This window comes from Danio aesculapii, chromosome 14 (genome assembly GCF_903798145.1).
Source record: "Danio aesculapii chromosome 14, fDanAes4.1, whole genome shotgun sequence".
NCBI classification, from domain to species: domain Eukaryota; kingdom Metazoa; phylum Chordata; class Actinopteri; order Cypriniformes; family Danionidae; genus Danio; species Danio aesculapii.
In genome coordinates, this window is record NC_079448.1 from 35,612,136 (window position 1) to 35,629,471 (window position 17,336).

Sequence of the window (17,336 nt, forward strand, 5' to 3'; positions counted from 1 at the left end):
GCCACAACTTTCTCTGTGTTTCAGCAAATGGAAAGATTTTTGGAGACAAATCCTTATTTCACACATATTTTGGGAAAATGCTTTGAAAGTTAAAAAAGTTAATACACTGGGCAAATGTGTTACCCTTTTGTTATGTTTGTAATGTCATTTGTGATTGCAAATCCATGGATCCCCAAATAAGCAAGCATTCTTGATTGTTGCTAGTTTTCCCTGTTGGGAAAATGTCATTTTTTTCTTTTTACTGCTGATCATCAGTTGAAGTGCAAAAATGCTTAGTTTCTGCCCTCTGTGTGGAGTAAAGTGTGTCTGTGAGACGTTTGCGCACTTATATTGACATGTCTGAGAAAATCAAAATTCAGCTCAGCTCTCAGAACATAGTAAACAGTAAGTGTATTTATGCACACACACACACACACACACACACACACACACACACACACACACACACACACACACACACACACACACACGCACACAATAATCTGCTGTTTTACTCCAAAGAAATCCATGTAAAAGCCTGAAACTTTTTTGCACAGGCCACAGGCCTATCTGCTGCGACCTGATGATCAACCGTAAAAATGACACATTTTACCTCTTGTCAACAGGGAAACCACCAACAATCAAGAATTCATGATTATGTGCTGTCATGGCTTTGGAAACAAAAAAGTGATTTTAATGGAAATCAATTGGGGAAAAAACAGCCACTAACATAACGCTGGGGTTGGCAAAAAGGCACTACTTTCACTGTGTGGACTGCTGGTGGTGCATTGGCGCCCTCTGGTGCCGCATCGGAACCGTCAGGCCTTGCGCTTATCCAACGTGCCTCAACAGCAGCTGCGCAGAGCAACGGTCGAAAGTACTTCCGGCGGGTCAGCGTCGCCTCTTAGAAAAGTTACTATTTCCCCGCGGACTTTGACTAAAAACCTAAAATACCAACCAGTCTCGTGAGCGGACAGACGACATCCGACAGAATGCTTTAACGCAAACAGCCCTCGGCGAAAAGCAGCTTGTAATCCAACGGACTTTGTGCCGCGCGCCGGAGTGTGCTCGAGCGAGAGGAAGCAGTATTCAACCATCTTTCCTCTGCTGGCAATAACAAGAACAGAGAAGGGTCCAAGTGGGGCTGCACTTTTCAATTTATCTTTTTTTCTCCTTATTCATACACGGAGCCGCGAGCTTGCACTTCCCCCGACCGAGACCGAGGAATAGAAAGCGTCCGCACCCGGGATCGTAGCATTAGTAGATTAGCGATTTGATTTAGAATTTCTTTTTTCATGTTTCCAACAGGTTTACCTTCCCCTAATCCCCCACCGCCAGCCCAAGAGCCCAGACCGGCAGCTTCTGATGTTCACAACGACAGTAGCTTAACGTCTTCTAAGAAGAGGAAAATCAACAGTTCAGACAAGGAAGACATTGATTCAATATCTTCGTCTCCTAAAGCCATCTGTAATTCCTCCTCCACAACGTCCTGCTCTTCCAGTTCACAACAACAACAGCAGCAGCAGCACATCCAGAAGAAGTTGAGGTTCGAGGACCCGCTGGATTTGATCGGACTGGATGTGAAGATGGCCGAGGAGTCCTGTAACCCAGCCGAGTCCTGTTCAAAGGCGAGGAATGTGTTTCTGCCCGGCGGTGTTGGGCATCATGCTAACGGACTGACCAAGTCTGCGGGTTCCGCCACCTTTTCCAACAGTAAACCCGGTGCTGCGAAGAAACTTGTTATCAAGAACTTTAAAGGTAGGGGATAAATCTGTAAAAATAAAGGGAAAATATCTGGGGCTGTGTTTCAAAACTTAGCTAGCTGTCTGTCTAGACTGCGTTTATGGCCAAACGCAGTTGAGAAGTCCATAAATGAGTTGAAGCCATGGCCTCATGTAAAGGTAAACAAAAGCAAAACTCTTTATTAAAGGAAATGTAATGATACTGCCACAAATTATAACAAAGATCTTTCTATCTAAACACACTTATTATAGAGTTTAACTTGATTTTATGAAGACAAGCCACTTTTGCTAAAAAAGTCTCACTGCTTGAGTATTTGTTTATGGATATTACCTGTTGTTTACATTTCATTTCATTGTATGTTTTATATTTTCAAAGAGTTAAAGTACGTGTAAAACTATGCAATGAGATCTAATTTGGTAACATTTTATACATTAAACTAAAAATAAAAGCAGTGCATTTATTAATTAATGTTAATGTTTAAAAAATGTTTATAATGCAATAACTAATGCTAACAAAGTTTTGCTACTTTTTGATGGAGAAACTAGTTGGAATTAACATTTAGCATAATAAAAATGTAGCTATATTTCTGGTTCTACAAATAACCGGTTTATGCTAACATATATTAAATTAAAGGTAATAATGCTAACAAATTAAACATTATTGTACATTGTTGCCATAATGCTTTGTGCTTTTGAGTGTATGGTGCAGTTTGTCTTTGGTCTGAGGCTCATACTGTGACATTTCTTTTCTTACGAGTAAAACATATTTTAAAAATAATTTAGTTTCACATCTTATGTGTATCTGTTGTTTCAATTATGTTCCTTATGTTTGAGCATTCATGGGATAATTACTATTTTACATTTATATACTGTGCTCAGCATAATTGAGTATTTTTTATCCATTTCTCAGTGAATATGGGTAATATATATTGGTGCATTTCAACAAAACAGATTTATTAAACAGATATATTTATTAAAATAATATTTTAGTCACTGAACATATTTAGAAATGGAAAGCTAATACATTTAAATTCACGCAAAAAAAATAATTACAAACTACAACATTTCAGCAAAATTGAATATATTTGTTTGTTTCTCTTGATTTTTGCTATTTTTTAAAATGCTATTTAATATTTTTCCCTAACATAAATTCGGGCTACTAATTTTTGGACCATTAGTACGTTAGGAGCACTGTACTTTGAATTATTAATGCAATGTCAAACATCTTAACTTTAAATAGCAAATGGTTTGGTATTGCAATAACTGAAATCGGATTTACTTCACTTGAATCTAATTCTAAATATAATAAATAATTTCACTTTAAATACATTTTTTATTTAAAATGAGAATCCTTTGTCTTCTTGGGGCCTATGATAATGTGTTATAAGACTCTGATAAGTGTTTATAATGGGGCTATTTTGGATCTGTGGGGTAAGTCCCTGTTGCAGTGCTTGCATAACTTATATCTCTGAACAGAGAGAAGCAGCAGATTTATTTATTAAAGGGCCATTAAAAGGCCTCTGTCTCAGCAGGTTGTTTTCACACCTAGTTTGAAAAAAGTCAGGAAAGTGGATGATCCAGATATGTTTAAGTGTGAGTGTCGAGTGGAGAAAGAGGGAAGGGTTTGCATGAAAAGGGGAGTTTCATTACATGCACACGCTGATTTTCACAGCAGTAACACAGACGCAGGGGAGATCGACAGTGAATCGGTGTGGATTTGAAGGATTTTCAGTCCATTATATTGTAGTGATATTACTGTAAACATAGAAAATAAATCATTTAGACTAAGGTATGTCTTCAAAAACTGAAAAAGTACTGCTGACGATACTAACTGACTTTGCCATCTAAATAAACATAAGCAAAGAATATTGATCGCACACTTATCAAGTAAGTAGAGACATGACAATCAACACCAACTGGAACCACGACTTTTTTAAAATCCGTATTTCACCATTTCCAGATTCAAAAAACTTTCGGGTAAAAAATGTTCCTTACAAACATATTTCTGTCGCGTGTTAGCAGACCATTGTAATTCACACATGTGGGTCCACATGCGATCGGTGCTTTCATCATGGGAAAATGGAAACAAAACCTTCGTTGCTGCACATTTATAAACGCAACACTGACTACTCATGTCTCCGAACAATTCTACTACTTGTTTGAATTGTGTTTGGCAACACAACATGGCATCTCTCTGAACACTGTAACGGGTAAAAGAGTCTTCGAAGTTATATCATGCATATTAATAAAGTTGCATCTCATTTACAATAGAGCGCGCTGATTGGTTCGAACCAAGTCTTTCTTATGAATTAATGAACAGATGTGCTGAAAACTCAACGGTGTCGCTTTGGACCAGCCGGTACAGACAGCCAATCTCCACGCTGGAATTTACACAATAATCTAATTACTGTGACGTTGCTTCAATGTCTTTTTAAACCGGAAGAACAAATTTGCTCTAAATAACGCAAAAACAACCAATTTTCACTTGTTATTGAAATGTGCTTTGGTGTTTCGTCACCCTTTGGCTATATGCTTTATTATGGAACTTGTTTTCGTTAATCCTGTATCATTAAATCCTGACATTGAACCTGAACACTAAGGTTTTTTTATATTCTTATGTGTCCTAACTGTTTTTACACATCTTTTTATACGTTATAATTTTTCAGAAAAGCCCAAATTACCAGAGAATTACACAAATGAGACCTGGCAGAAACTGAAGGAGGCAGTAGAGGCCATACAGAACAGCACTTCAATAAAGTACAATCTAGAGGAGCTCTATCAGGTAGGCATTATAATAAATTTGCTTTATTATTTTGTAATATTATACATGGCATGTAATGCATACTTTTGTTCTTTCAGGCTGTTGAAAACTTGTGCTCTCATAAGATATCTGCCAAACTGTATAAACAGCTCAGAGTGGTTTGTGAAGACCACATCAAGGCACAGATTGACCAGTTCAGAGAATATCCTTTTCATTGCTACACTTTGTATTTATTTATTTAATTGCTGGATTGTTAGCCTTTGAGTGAAAGAAAGGAACACAAACCAGGGCTCAACACAAAGATTTCTGCAGGCCAATAGTTCTACATTTCTTTTCAATGGGGGTATATGCACTTAGACCTTTAATTTTCAGCCAGGCAGCCCAAGGGCTTAAGATCTGATTTCTTTAAAAATCAGCGATCTTCACTGCCTGTTAGATATACGATATAAAGTGGGTCTCAGATCAGACAAGAAGGACTGCATTAAATTCCATTTCCCTCTGCCATGTCTTTAAAATATGACAATTTATTTTACCCCAGAATTTTCAATGGAATTTCTGCGCTAGCCTGTTGCTACTTACGGTGCTAGCGGTTACATGGTCTTTCATCTTGTTTTACACTTGAACAACCTCCGGGTTCTCCGGTTTCCCCCACAAGTCCAAAAAAACATGTGGTATAGGTGAATTGGGTAGGCTAAATTGTCCGTAGTGTATGAGTCTGTATGGATGTTTCCCAGTGATGGGTTGCAGCTGGAATGTTTGCAATTGGAGTGCATGATATTGGAAAAAATTGACATTGCAGTATTTTGTCTTTCTGCGATTTTATGTTTCGATATGAGTATAATTTCACAGGACAACTCTAGTAACTGTATTTGGAAAGAATTCATCATTTCACTTTGATTGAGAGTTTATCTATCTATCTATCTATCTATCTATCTATCTATCTATCTATCTATCTATCTATCTATCTATCTATCTATCTATCTATTTATCTATCTGTATACATGTATAGATATAATCAACAGATTAAAGCATGGATGTAAACAATAGAACAATGTTAAAAATTAAATAAACAGCACTTTATGGTTTTCAGTGGAGTTTAACAGTTTAAATAAAAATCATTCTTTGTTAAAGTGACAACCTATCATTTCTTGTATTCAAATAGTTTAAATTGACTTGAACTCTTCAACAGGTCTTGAAAACACATCAAAAATCTTTCACACTATTAAATTAGGATTAAACTTTGCAATGAAATCATTTGCTCTGAACAACTGTGGCTCCTGGTTTATTATAATCCCAACTTGACAGTGCAAATGTCAAAAATAAGTTTGCTTTTTTAAAATAATGTTCAGTTAAATTATATGTTAAAATAATATTCAGTTAAATTAAAAATAAATTATTCAGTACTTGTAATTTTGACCTCAAAAAACACCTTTGCTAGAAAACTATGACATGCTTTATTATTGAAAATTTTAGGAAAACATTTCAGAGAAATTCAGAAAAAAATTTAAGTGAATGGTTATTTATTTAGACTGTCTTTGCCTTCCCAAGCTAATTTTAACTGGTGTGAAAGAATTTCTTAACTCATGCTTTACGGATGCCCTAGACAGTGTTTTGTTCCTCAAGAAAATAGACAAATGTTGGCAAGATCACTGCAGACAAATGGTTAGTGGAGTAATTTTCTCTAGATGCCTTTAATTCTGCTTTTATTTAAAGTAGATGTTGTCTTTTTTTAATGAATTGCATTTTCTGTCTACTAGATCATGATTAGGAGTATATTTTTGTTTCTGGATCGCACATATGTTTTACAAAATTCAATGCTGCCATCAATCTGGTGAGTGTCCACTCTTGCAGAAGGATTTTGAATTTGTAACACTTGCACGGTCACCCTTGCTGCTGTCTTTATTTACTACCTGTGCTTTGCGGCTCCTGCCACTGGTGATTAAAGATACTCTTGTGCCTCATCTTCAGGGACATGGGCTTGGAGTTGTTTCGTTTCTATATCATCAGCGACCTGAAGGTGCAGAGTAAGACAATCGATGGGATTCTGCTTCTTATTGAGAGGGAGCGAAGCGGTGAGGCCGTAGACCGCAGCCTCCTAAGGAGTCTTCTGAGCATGCTCTCCGACCTGCAGGTTTGGACACTTTATTTTAAAGTTTGGGCTTAAATTAATTAGTGTGCCTGAGGATGTCTTAAAGTGTCTTAAATTTTAAAAAACAAAAATTTAGACCTTAAGAAGTCCTAAATTCACTGAAATATTGTGTTGTAGGTCTTAAATCATTTCAAAAAGGCCTTAACTTTGATCTGTCCAACTAAAGCTACCCAATCAGGCCAACACCCATCCAATTACCAAAAATATATTTAAATAAAACTTTTTTTATTGGAAAGATATACAATCACAACAATTGTTAGACATTTTTACAGAAGGTTCTCTATCAGGAAAAGAAAATTTTCATGGCAATATATCCCTTTACATGATCTTCCATTTATACAAAAACTATTTACAGAAGGTAGAGTGGACGTAATATTTATAAATAGGCATGAAACCTAGGGTTTTACAACAGAAATGCAGGTGGTTAAAAAATATGCTGAAAAAATGAACATTAAAATATGTGGCTGAGAAATAACCATTAGCCCAACGGGACCATTACAAAAAACAAAAAGTGTTCAGCTCTGTACAAGTCTAAAATTTCATTCATAATGGCCTTAAATGGTCTTAAAGTCTTTAAATTTGACTTGATGAAAGCTGCCGAAATAATGTTAATGTTTCTAAGTTTATTTAAATGTTTGTTTGTTACAATTTTCAGCTAATATAGTTTTGCTAATACTTTTAAATAGGGATTAATCCGTATTATGTCATATGACGTTAGGTTTTATTAAAAAAACATATGTTGCATATTTTTAAAGCATTAATGAAAGTTATTATATTATTAATAAACTTTAAGTAGACCATCCTAAAGAACTACAGTCTTAACAAGAGTGAATATTGCAACAGAAACCAAACTATACATATTCTTGTGGAATGCCATATTTTTAATGTTAGCAGAGAACGATTCTTATCTGGAGAGACTTTAAATTAAATAATTTTAAATGTGAATCCTTCTAAAATTGTACAATATTTATCAAAAGTAGACTTTAAAAACTGTTTTAGATGTTTATCTTATTGTAGTTCTTCTTTATGTATTTTCTTGTGTATTATTTATTGCTATTGATGAAATATTTTTATAAATATAGAAAAGTGATATTTATAAAATGTGGTAAACTTGATCTGTCGTTTTTGCCAAGGCATAGCCAGAGAAGCTGATATGGCAATAAACTCAACTCTCTCCCTCTCTCTCTTAACAATAGTGACATTTTCAGTACAGTGAGCCAGAGTTTTTTGATTTTCTGCAAGTGGATAAAATTGTGGCAGTTTTCGTAGCGGTCTTGTGAGATTTTTGTCTTGTTTTTTTATTTTTTATTTAACCTTTAGCTTAGTGTCAGTATTATTTGTTGTAATGTCACCTTTGCTTCTTTTCTGACAGATTTATCAGGATTCATTTGAGCAGCGCTTTCTGGAGGAGACAAATCGACTGTATGCTACTGAGGGCCAGAGGCTCATGCAGGAAAGAGAGGTGAGGGAATATTATGTGTTTATTGTGTTTGATTACTGTGGTTCTGTGGGCAGAGAATGATTATTGTCTCTCTCTAAGTGGTAGTTAATTTGAAGTGATACTTTTTGTTAAATTCTGTGTATAGACCCTTGCTTATAGCTTTTAATGTATTTGGTACATAACCCTTGGTTATTGTTTTTCAAACAAAGCAATCTTTTCCATACAAAGCAATCTTGATCCCTATGCAATATGTTGGGGTCAAGGCTTGTCAAATTCCTAAAAAATAAAAAAATACAGGATAATTTAGGATAATAACATTTGAGTTCTTTATTTATTTAATATTTTCGTTTCAGGTGCCAGAGTATCTCCATCATGTCAACAAACGTCTAGAAGAAGAGGCAGACAGAGTCATCACATACTTAGACCAGAGCACACAGTAAATATGCAAAGAAAATGACTAACATTTACAAAACTAATTCTTATGTTTGCTAAGTAGTCAGTATATGCAAATTTTTGTATTTGTAGAAAACCACTCATTGCCACAGTGGAAAAGCAGCTGCTTGGAGAACACCTCACTGCAATACTTCAGAAAGGTATCAGATGCACTGAATAAATTCTGAACCATTGAACCATTTCTCAAAATGGCAGTTGATAATAATGAATTGATTGTTTTGTCATCAGGTTTGAATAACTTGCTGGATGAGAACCGTATTCAGGATCTGTCTCTGCTGTATCAGCTCTTCAGTCGCGTGAGAGGTGGCGTGCAGGTTCTTCTGCAGCACTGGATCGAGTACATTAAGGTCTGTGCAGGACTAGATGATTGATAACACCATAACAAAACATTTGTGTATATTATGTGTGATTTTTTTCAGGTTCAAATGTCTTTTTTTGTGTGTCTCAGGCCTTTGGAAGCACAATTGTCATCAACCCTGAGAAAGACAAGACGATGGTTCAGGAGCTTCTGGATTTCAAGGATAAAGTCGACCACATAATTGATGTATGTTTCATGAAGAATGAGAAGTTCGTAAATGGCATGAAGGAAGCCTTCGAGACGTTTATCAACAAACGGCCAAACAAACCTGCAGAGCTCATAGGTGAGTACATAAAACTGTTTTTCATTGCAAAAATGCACGCCCTGCCTTCTCTTCATTCTTGTTGCTATTTCCGATCAGCTTTTGGTATCAGCCATGGAAATTCTTGTCAATTTGTGCACTCCAATAATTATTCTGTAATAATTACATACTGGTTTCAGAAAGAAACAAGCAAAATGTCTGCAATACACATTCCAGGGATATATTCAGGATGTGAAACGGTCTTTGCAGGGTATTAAAATCTTAAATTTTTTAAACTAAATTTTAACATCCTAGAACATCATTTTTTGTTGGAAAATGTAATCCATACCTATTCCCTACCACAACCCAAGCATAACTGTAAATTATTCTCAAAATCAGAGGGGAATATTAGTTGGATAACAATCATGCAGAAGTGCATAAACCTAACCATAAGCCTCAACTTTACATAAACATTAAACATATCCCTTATTTTTGATTGGCTGATTGGAATGTTGTTCCAGGATCAATATAGATGTTAATCCAGGAACATGTCCAACTTGGTGAAATCAGCGTTCATTCAATCAACATCAATCCATGTCAATAAAACTCACCAATAATATGGTTTCATTATCTTCCTTACAGTAACATTAGTTTAAAAGTTCTCCATGTATTTAAAGCTACCTGGTGAGGACACTGATCTTTATTGTAGTTTTTCAAACTTGTCAGTTAAAAAAAAAACATGTTTGAGAAAAGAAAAAGTGTATGTATACAACTAAAGCTTGCATGTTTTGACTATTTTATATATGTTGCTAAGAAATAACTATGTGTGAATTTGTTTTTGTTTGTTTTTGACGAGCCAACTAAAAATCTTTTCCATTGGCGTAACCGGGCCATTAGAAAAAATTGGCCCTGTATAATTTTATTCATAATGGTCTTAAATTTGACTTGATGAATCATGCAGAAACACTGTGTGAATTGAAACTATTGCCTACAAGTCAGTATTAATTGGAAGTTTGGATCATTGTACTCGAACCTTTGATTCTCGTTCAGCAAAATTTCACCTGAATATTAATAAAATGTTTCTCATTGATTCCTCAACGCATCATTCACAAACACTGGCATTTCGAAAAAGACAGCTCTACACTTCAAGTTGCTTGTCCAGCATGTGACCGCATAATAAACCAAACATATACTCAATTGATCGTGAAGCCATCCACACAAGTGCATCCTTTACATACACTTCTCCAGGTGTTGGGCAGGTTTGGAGAATGGATGAAGTTGTTCGTTGCCCACACTTTGTGTCTAGGTACTACCTGCTGTCTGTGTTGCAAATCACATTTGAGCACTTTTTCACGTTAATCTCTGCTATATTATTGTACTACACCTGGTTTGTTCAAAATATCGGTATGATGATTGGCCAGATTGCCTGTCAATGAAACTCCCAGCAAAAGTCAATTGAGGATTTTTTTTTCTTGAGAGCTTACAGATAATTTGATCAATAGACTTACTGATTATTTCTTTAATGTTGTGATTTTTATGTTTTGCAGCAAAATATGTGGATTCGAAGCTCCGTGCTGGGAACAAAGAGGCAACTGATGAGGAGCTGGAGAAAATGTTGGACAAGATAATGATCATATTCAGGTTCATTTACGGTAATGCTTTTAAACTTAATACTCTGTTCCTGAGGCCTTGGAGAGTTTTAAATTTTTAAACATCTAAGCTTCATAGACTTTTTCATTTCTCTTCTTTTTTTTAAAGGCAAAGATGTTTTTGAAGCCTTCTACAAGAAAGACTTAGCGAAGAGGTTACTGGTAGGAAAGAGTGCCTCTGTAGATGCAGAGAAATCAATGCTGTCAAAACTGAAGCATGGTAAATTACATTTCTCCCTTTATGTTTGATTCCAAACCCTCGCAAGTCTTTCTATAGACTGTAAACTAAAAAAGGTGAGTTGTGTTTCTTTTTTTGTAGAATGTGGAGCTGCATTTACTAGTAAACTGGAGGGAATGTTCAAAGACATGGAGCTGTCGAAAGATATTATGGTGCAGTTCAAACAGGTAAACGTAGCTTTTATTTTCATTTCCATTATTCATGTTCTTTGGTGTCTCGTTTTCATCTGACAAATCTCTCTTTTTCATTCTGTACTTCAGCACATGCAGTGCCAAAATATTCCCGGTAACATTGAGCTGACAGTGAACATCCTCACTATGGGTTATTGGCCAACATACGTCCCCATGGAAGTACATCTGCCAGCAGAGGTCAGTTCTGAGAAATATGTAGGGGTGTAATGATTCACCATGAGCTGGTTGAAAATCGATTCAAATATGTGATGATTCAAACCAGTAGAAATGTTGAACGAATCGGCATGCATTTTTTTGAACAGAGGGGGCGCTGTGTTTACAGGCGCAAACTTGCTTTACCTGCACATCAGAGGCGAGCAAGAGGTGTTGTGGCAGTAAAATGACAGTGGTGAAGTGCGCAGACAAAACAACAAACTGTGTGCAAATTCTATGAAAATAAGTTTACTTACACTAACAGAACAACGAATATGAGGCACATAAACCATCAGCACAGTGGAAAAACTACTGTCACAGACGTCTATTTACAGCTCTGTTTGCTCCAATGAGTGCACGGTGCATAGCGAAAGTGTGAAGATGTGTTTCAGACTGAAAGAGAGAGTTGTTCTGTTACAGAAGCAGGTATTAGACTATTTTTACCCTCTCCTTTTCAAATTAGTTAATGCGTATTTTAATAATTTGCTTATTATTATTGAATATTTATAAATATTCTAGATTATGTCTTAAGTGTATTGCACTCATACGTATACTAAATAATTATACAAGTAATATTAATTATTCACCTTCATTATCATGTTCAACTCTTGTCTCTATCCTACTTTATAATTAGTAATTTTATAATCAGTATTTTATGCCAGTTTCTGGATCAGAGGGTCTATTGACCACCTCTGTACACCATGCTCTCTGGTTTAGGAAAGGCTTACCTCTCCACACCAGCCATCTCAATCCCCAATGAAAGAGTTTTTTCATTAGTGGGGGACATTATAAATATGCAAAGATCTCAGCTTATGCCAGAAAATACAGATATTCTGATATTTCTTTTTAAAAATGTAAAATCCCAGCATAATCACAGTTTTAGCTTGTTTATATTAAAGAGTCTTCTTTAGTTTGTATTATTATTATTTTTTTGAATTTGTTTTTAAAATAGCAATTTAGTTATAGCAGAAAATATATTGTAAAAAATGTGCAGCATTTAACAATAAAAGGGCTTTTTTTATTTTTATAATTATTTTTTTAGGGGTTTTAACCTTTATTAACAGGACAGTGGAGATTTACAGACAGGAAAGTGTGGGGAGCAGAGATAGGGGAAGGCTCGGCAAAGGACCTCAAGCTGGGAATCGAACTCGGGTCACCGTGAGCATCTGGGTGCTATGTGTCGACGCACTAACCACTAGGCTATTGGCGCCAACATGAAAGGGCTCTTTACCTTAATTTGTTTCCAATAATTTGTTAAAAAAACATGACTAAATTGTATCGTGACATTAGTATCGTGTATCGAATCATGAGTCAGGTGAATCAATACATCCCTAGAAATAAGAGCTTTGATTTTCATTGTCATTAAACTTGACAGCAGTACCCTTAATTTTTTTATGGGTACTGCTAATAACTAAGTGTGTCATAATTGATTATTTTCCTACCATTTGCTTTCAAGATGGTGAGATTGCAAGAGATCTTCAAAACGTTTTACCTGGGTAAACACAGTGGACGGAAACTACAGTGGCAATCAACGTTAGGACATTGTGTTTTAAAGGCAGAATTTAAAGAGGTAATGCAGTTTTTATTTTGGAAATATCAAGTGTGCCTCATTACAACACTGTTGCTGACAATAAACAGAAGACAAATGTAATTACTGTATTTTCTGACAAATAAGTTGCATCAAAGCATTATTTTGAGTAGGGCTAAAATGGCATTACAGAATCAACAGAACTAATCAAAGCCTACTGATTAACTGCTGGAATAATCACTTATAATATTTTTTTAATCATTATAATAATTGTTCGATCAGTTGATTTTTCAAAAGAATCTTTTGTTTCAGCACTAGTTGAGAGGACAAAACTGAGTTTGTCACATATGATAATTTCTTCAAGAATTTTATAAGAGAGTTAAATAATGTTTACAAGCATTATAAATGAGTTTGTTTCTTATTTCACAGCATATCCTTGAGTTTTAACAGTATTCGGAACAGTAAAGTGGAGGACATCAAGTATAAAAATAGAATTTATAGTTGCATTCACTTAAAAAAGTGTAGGCTTGCCTTTTTCTAAACTAATTAATTAAAAGTCAAACTAAAAGTTGTGAAAAGTGGGTAATGCACTACACAATTAATCATCTCATTTTGCACCAATCCAGATGAGTTTTGCTTCCTTAATGCAACAAATAAACCACTTTCCATTGTAATAAGCATAGGGGGAAAAACGTGACCCAATTTTTTTTTCTTGTTTTTCACAGGGCAAAAAAGAGCTGCAGGTGTCTCTGTTTCAGACTTTAGTTCTGCTTATGTTTAATGAAGGGGAGGAATTCTCTCTGGAGGACATTAAACTGGCCACAGGCATTGGTATGGAAAATTGTGACACACACGTATTTTCTCTTATCAACCACTGTCTTGTCAAATTTGTAAACATCGGTTATATTGAAATATATCTTGCAGAGGACAGTGAGCTGAGGCGGACTCTGCAGTCTCTGGCCTGCGGGAAGGCACGTGTCCTCACAAAAATCCCAAAGAGTAAAGACGTGGAGGATGGAGACAAGTTCTCATGCAACGATGATTTCAAACACAAACTCTTTAGGATTAAAATCAACCAGATCCAGATGAAAGAAACGGTACTGTCCTGTATACCTGCTATTTCATTGCTGTCATGTAAAAGTTTTCGCCTCATGCTTCCTTTTTTTAAATTAATTTTCTTTTTGCTGTACCTCAAAGGTGGAGGAGCAAGCCAGCACTACAGAGAGAGTATTCCAGGACCGTCAGTACCAAATCGATGCTGCCATTGTTCGAATCATGAAGATGAGGAAAACTCTCAGCCATAATCTTCTGGTGTCTGAGGTGTACAACCAACTTAAGTTCCCAGTCAAGGTGAGCTCACAGTTTTTGTACTGTGTTTACAGTGGTCTTGAGCACCACAGCACCACTAAAACAACAGCATAGATGAGGTGTGGTGTGTGCAACCAATCTCATGCAGTAAATGAATGCTTTGTTTTGTTTATGATGTAAGAATAAAACATTAAAGGGATAATTTACCTAAACTTACTCACCCTGAAGTTGTTTCAAACATTTAAAAAAAAAAAATTCTGGATGAACATGAAAGAAGAAAAATGTTGGTAAACATTGACAATTGACATCCATAGTGAGATACATACTACTGAGGTCATGTTTCAAAATATCTTCCTTTGTGTTCAACACAAGAAAAAACTCAAACACTTTAAGATGTAAATAGTGACAGAATTAAGCTTTTTCTGTGAACTATCCCTTTAAGCAAAGAGTTAAGAAATAAGCTATTTTAGATCTTGAAATGGAAAAACTGGGCAAAAACTGACTGATAAATGTAAAAAAAGAAAAGTAGTATTGTCTTATAACCAAATATATTGATATATTTGCTTTCAGCAATGTATATTTTTCTAATATATGTAATATTTTAACATTTTATATAGAATTATGCACACCCACTGACTACTTTATTAGGTACACCTTACTAGTACCGGGTTGGACCCCCTTTTGCCTCCAGAACTGCCTTAATCCTTCATGGCATAGATTCAACAAGGTACTGGAAATATTCCTCTGAGATTTTGGTCCATATCCACCACATCCCAAAGGTGCTCTATTGCATTGAGATCTGGTAACTGTGGATGCCATTTGAGTACAGTGAACTCATTTTCATGTTCAAGAAACCAGTCTGAGATGATTCACGCTTCATGACATGGCTTGTTATTCTGCTGGAAGTAACCATCAGAAGATGGGTACACTGTGGTCATTAAGGGATGGACATGGTCAGCAACCACTCAGATAGGCTGTGGTGTTGACACAATGCTCAGGTGGTACTAATGGGCCCAACACTGAGAAATATACACTGATAACAACACTGAGAAACACACATGACAACACAACTTTTCTCTTTTTTTTTTAGACCATTTTTTGTAAACCCCAGAAAAGTTGTGCATGAAAATCCCGGTAGCTCAGCAGTTTCTGAAATACTCAGACCAGCCCGTTTGGCACCAACAACCATGCCACACTCAAAGTCACTTAAATCACCTTTCTTTCCCATTCTGATGCTCTGTTTGAACTGCAGCAGATTAACTTGACCATGTCTACATGCCTAAATGCATTGAGTTGCTGCCATGTGATTGGCTGATTCTAAATTTGCATTAACAAGCAGGTGGACAAGTGTACCTAATAAAGTGGCCAGTGAGTGTATAAACATCTTCATAAATAATTTTAAATAAGCTGACACTAAATGCAGTAATCTATAATTTCAGCTTCATGGTCAAAGGAATAAATAACATTTAAAAGCTTACAATAAAATAAGGCTTTTCTGAATTTAAATGGCAGATTGGCCAAAAAAATCACTATTACAGTCAGGGGAAATTAATAATAATCATTTAGACTGTACTTGAATAACCAATAAACCATATTTGTGCTCTATTCTTTAGCATAAAAACGTTAAAATATGAGATCTATGTCATTAAAAATAAAGTTGCCGCAAAGAACACACCCAGGACTGCTATTAAATGTTGTTTTCTCTTTTTACAGCCTGCTGATCTGAAGAAGAGGATAGAGTCACTTATTGACAGGGACTACATGGAAAGGGATAAGGAGAATCCCAATCAATACAACTATGTGGCTTAGAGAGAGAGAGAGAGAGATTGTGAGAGAGAGGAAAGAAGAGTGGTAGATGAGGAGTGCTAGAAATGACAGGAGGAGGCTGTTCTCAGTGACGTTGTTTACTTCCCTTAGTACTTGGAAGCCCTTGCTCCAGTTTTTGTTCACTTTACCATCTTCACCCCAGTGACCAACAACTCAATCGGTTTCTCTTCATGGCTTTGACAGGGTAGGGTGAGTTTGATGTCCAGTTACAAAAAAGAAAAAGAAATATTTTGTTTAAAAAGCTTTTGAGAATCGGACTATCCCAAGCTTAAAACTAAATGTTATTTATTTACAGACTTGGTTCCATGCTATGATTTGTTGCCAGCATGTTTTTTCATTTTTGTTTTCGTTGTTTACCCATGCAAATATCTCACAACGTGATGTATTACCAGTGCAAAGAAAACCAGAACCAGACTGATCAAATTGAACTCGGTCTATGTTGTATTGGGTAGCAGTGTATGAACACTGAAAACAGGTTTTCTCTTTGCCAACATTAGATTGATTTGTACGAAAAAAGGTTCAGCTGATTGGTAACAAGCAATTTATGTTCTGTGAATGTGATTTATCGGTAACTAGAACAACTGAGGCTGATGGGAAATTTCACAGTATGTGCCAAGATTAGATAAAACCAAGCACTTGTTTTGTTTGTAGGAATGTTAACGCTGCTAAACACTAACTTGTACATCGTCCTTTTCCCCCTCCCTGCTTACACCTTCTCACATTTTCTCCTCTTGTTTATTTTGTATATACATTTTACACAACTTTGATGTTTGACACACTCAACTTCATTGCAACTTAATTCTTTCTTCAGAAAACTCCGAACAACAAGCACAGCAGCGCCATTTTATCATTCTAGTGTTTCCAAGTTTATATATGAATATATCTATATCTCCCTTGAGTTCTGAATTAGGCCCGTATACTGAGAAGCTCCTCTGTGTGGCATCACTGGATCTGTCTGTGGAATTTTTGGCAATGGTGTTTTGAGAAATCATTCTTAAGTGGACAGTTGTCCAGTGTCTGGAAAAAAAAGTATGCTTGTTTTTATTGCCTCAGAATAAACAACTGTATGTGTTTCCATGATCTTGTCTTTCTGGTCATCTTTGCTAAATAAAATCTGGGTTATGAAAAACGGGAACGTCAATTTTAAAATGATGAGGGTGAAAGCACCAGAGAAGCAACTGACATCATAAATGAGCAGTATTTCTTTACATTTAGGAAAAAAATATGGACGACGGATTTATTTATTTATTTTTTCATAAGTTTGACTACGATTTTTATA

At 35.7% G+C, this 17,336-nt stretch overlaps 1 protein-coding gene across 1 annotated transcript; it reads left to right on the forward strand.

Moving 5' to 3' along the window:
- Nucleotides 1–842: 842 nt before the first annotated feature.
- On the forward strand, nt 843–17,137 carry cul4b (cullin 4B). The gene is made up of 20 exons (XM_056471967.1): nt 843–1,737; nt 4,388–4,503; nt 4,581–4,684; nt 6,075–6,144; nt 6,240–6,313; nt 6,451–6,613; nt 8,004–8,093; nt 8,426–8,508; nt 8,598–8,665; nt 8,754–8,872; nt 8,974–9,166; nt 10,672–10,776; nt 10,883–10,993; nt 11,093–11,178; nt 11,272–11,379; nt 12,851–12,964; nt 13,648–13,753; nt 13,847–14,019; nt 14,120–14,272; nt 15,944–17,137. Exons 1-20 carry the CDS (start codon nt 1,275–1,277, stop codon nt 16,037–16,039), a joined length of 2,595 nt encoding a protein of 864 aa, XP_056327942.1. The 5' UTR covers nt 843–1,274; the 3' UTR covers nt 16,040–17,137.
- The last annotated feature ends 199 nt before the right edge of the window (nt 17,138–17,336 follow it).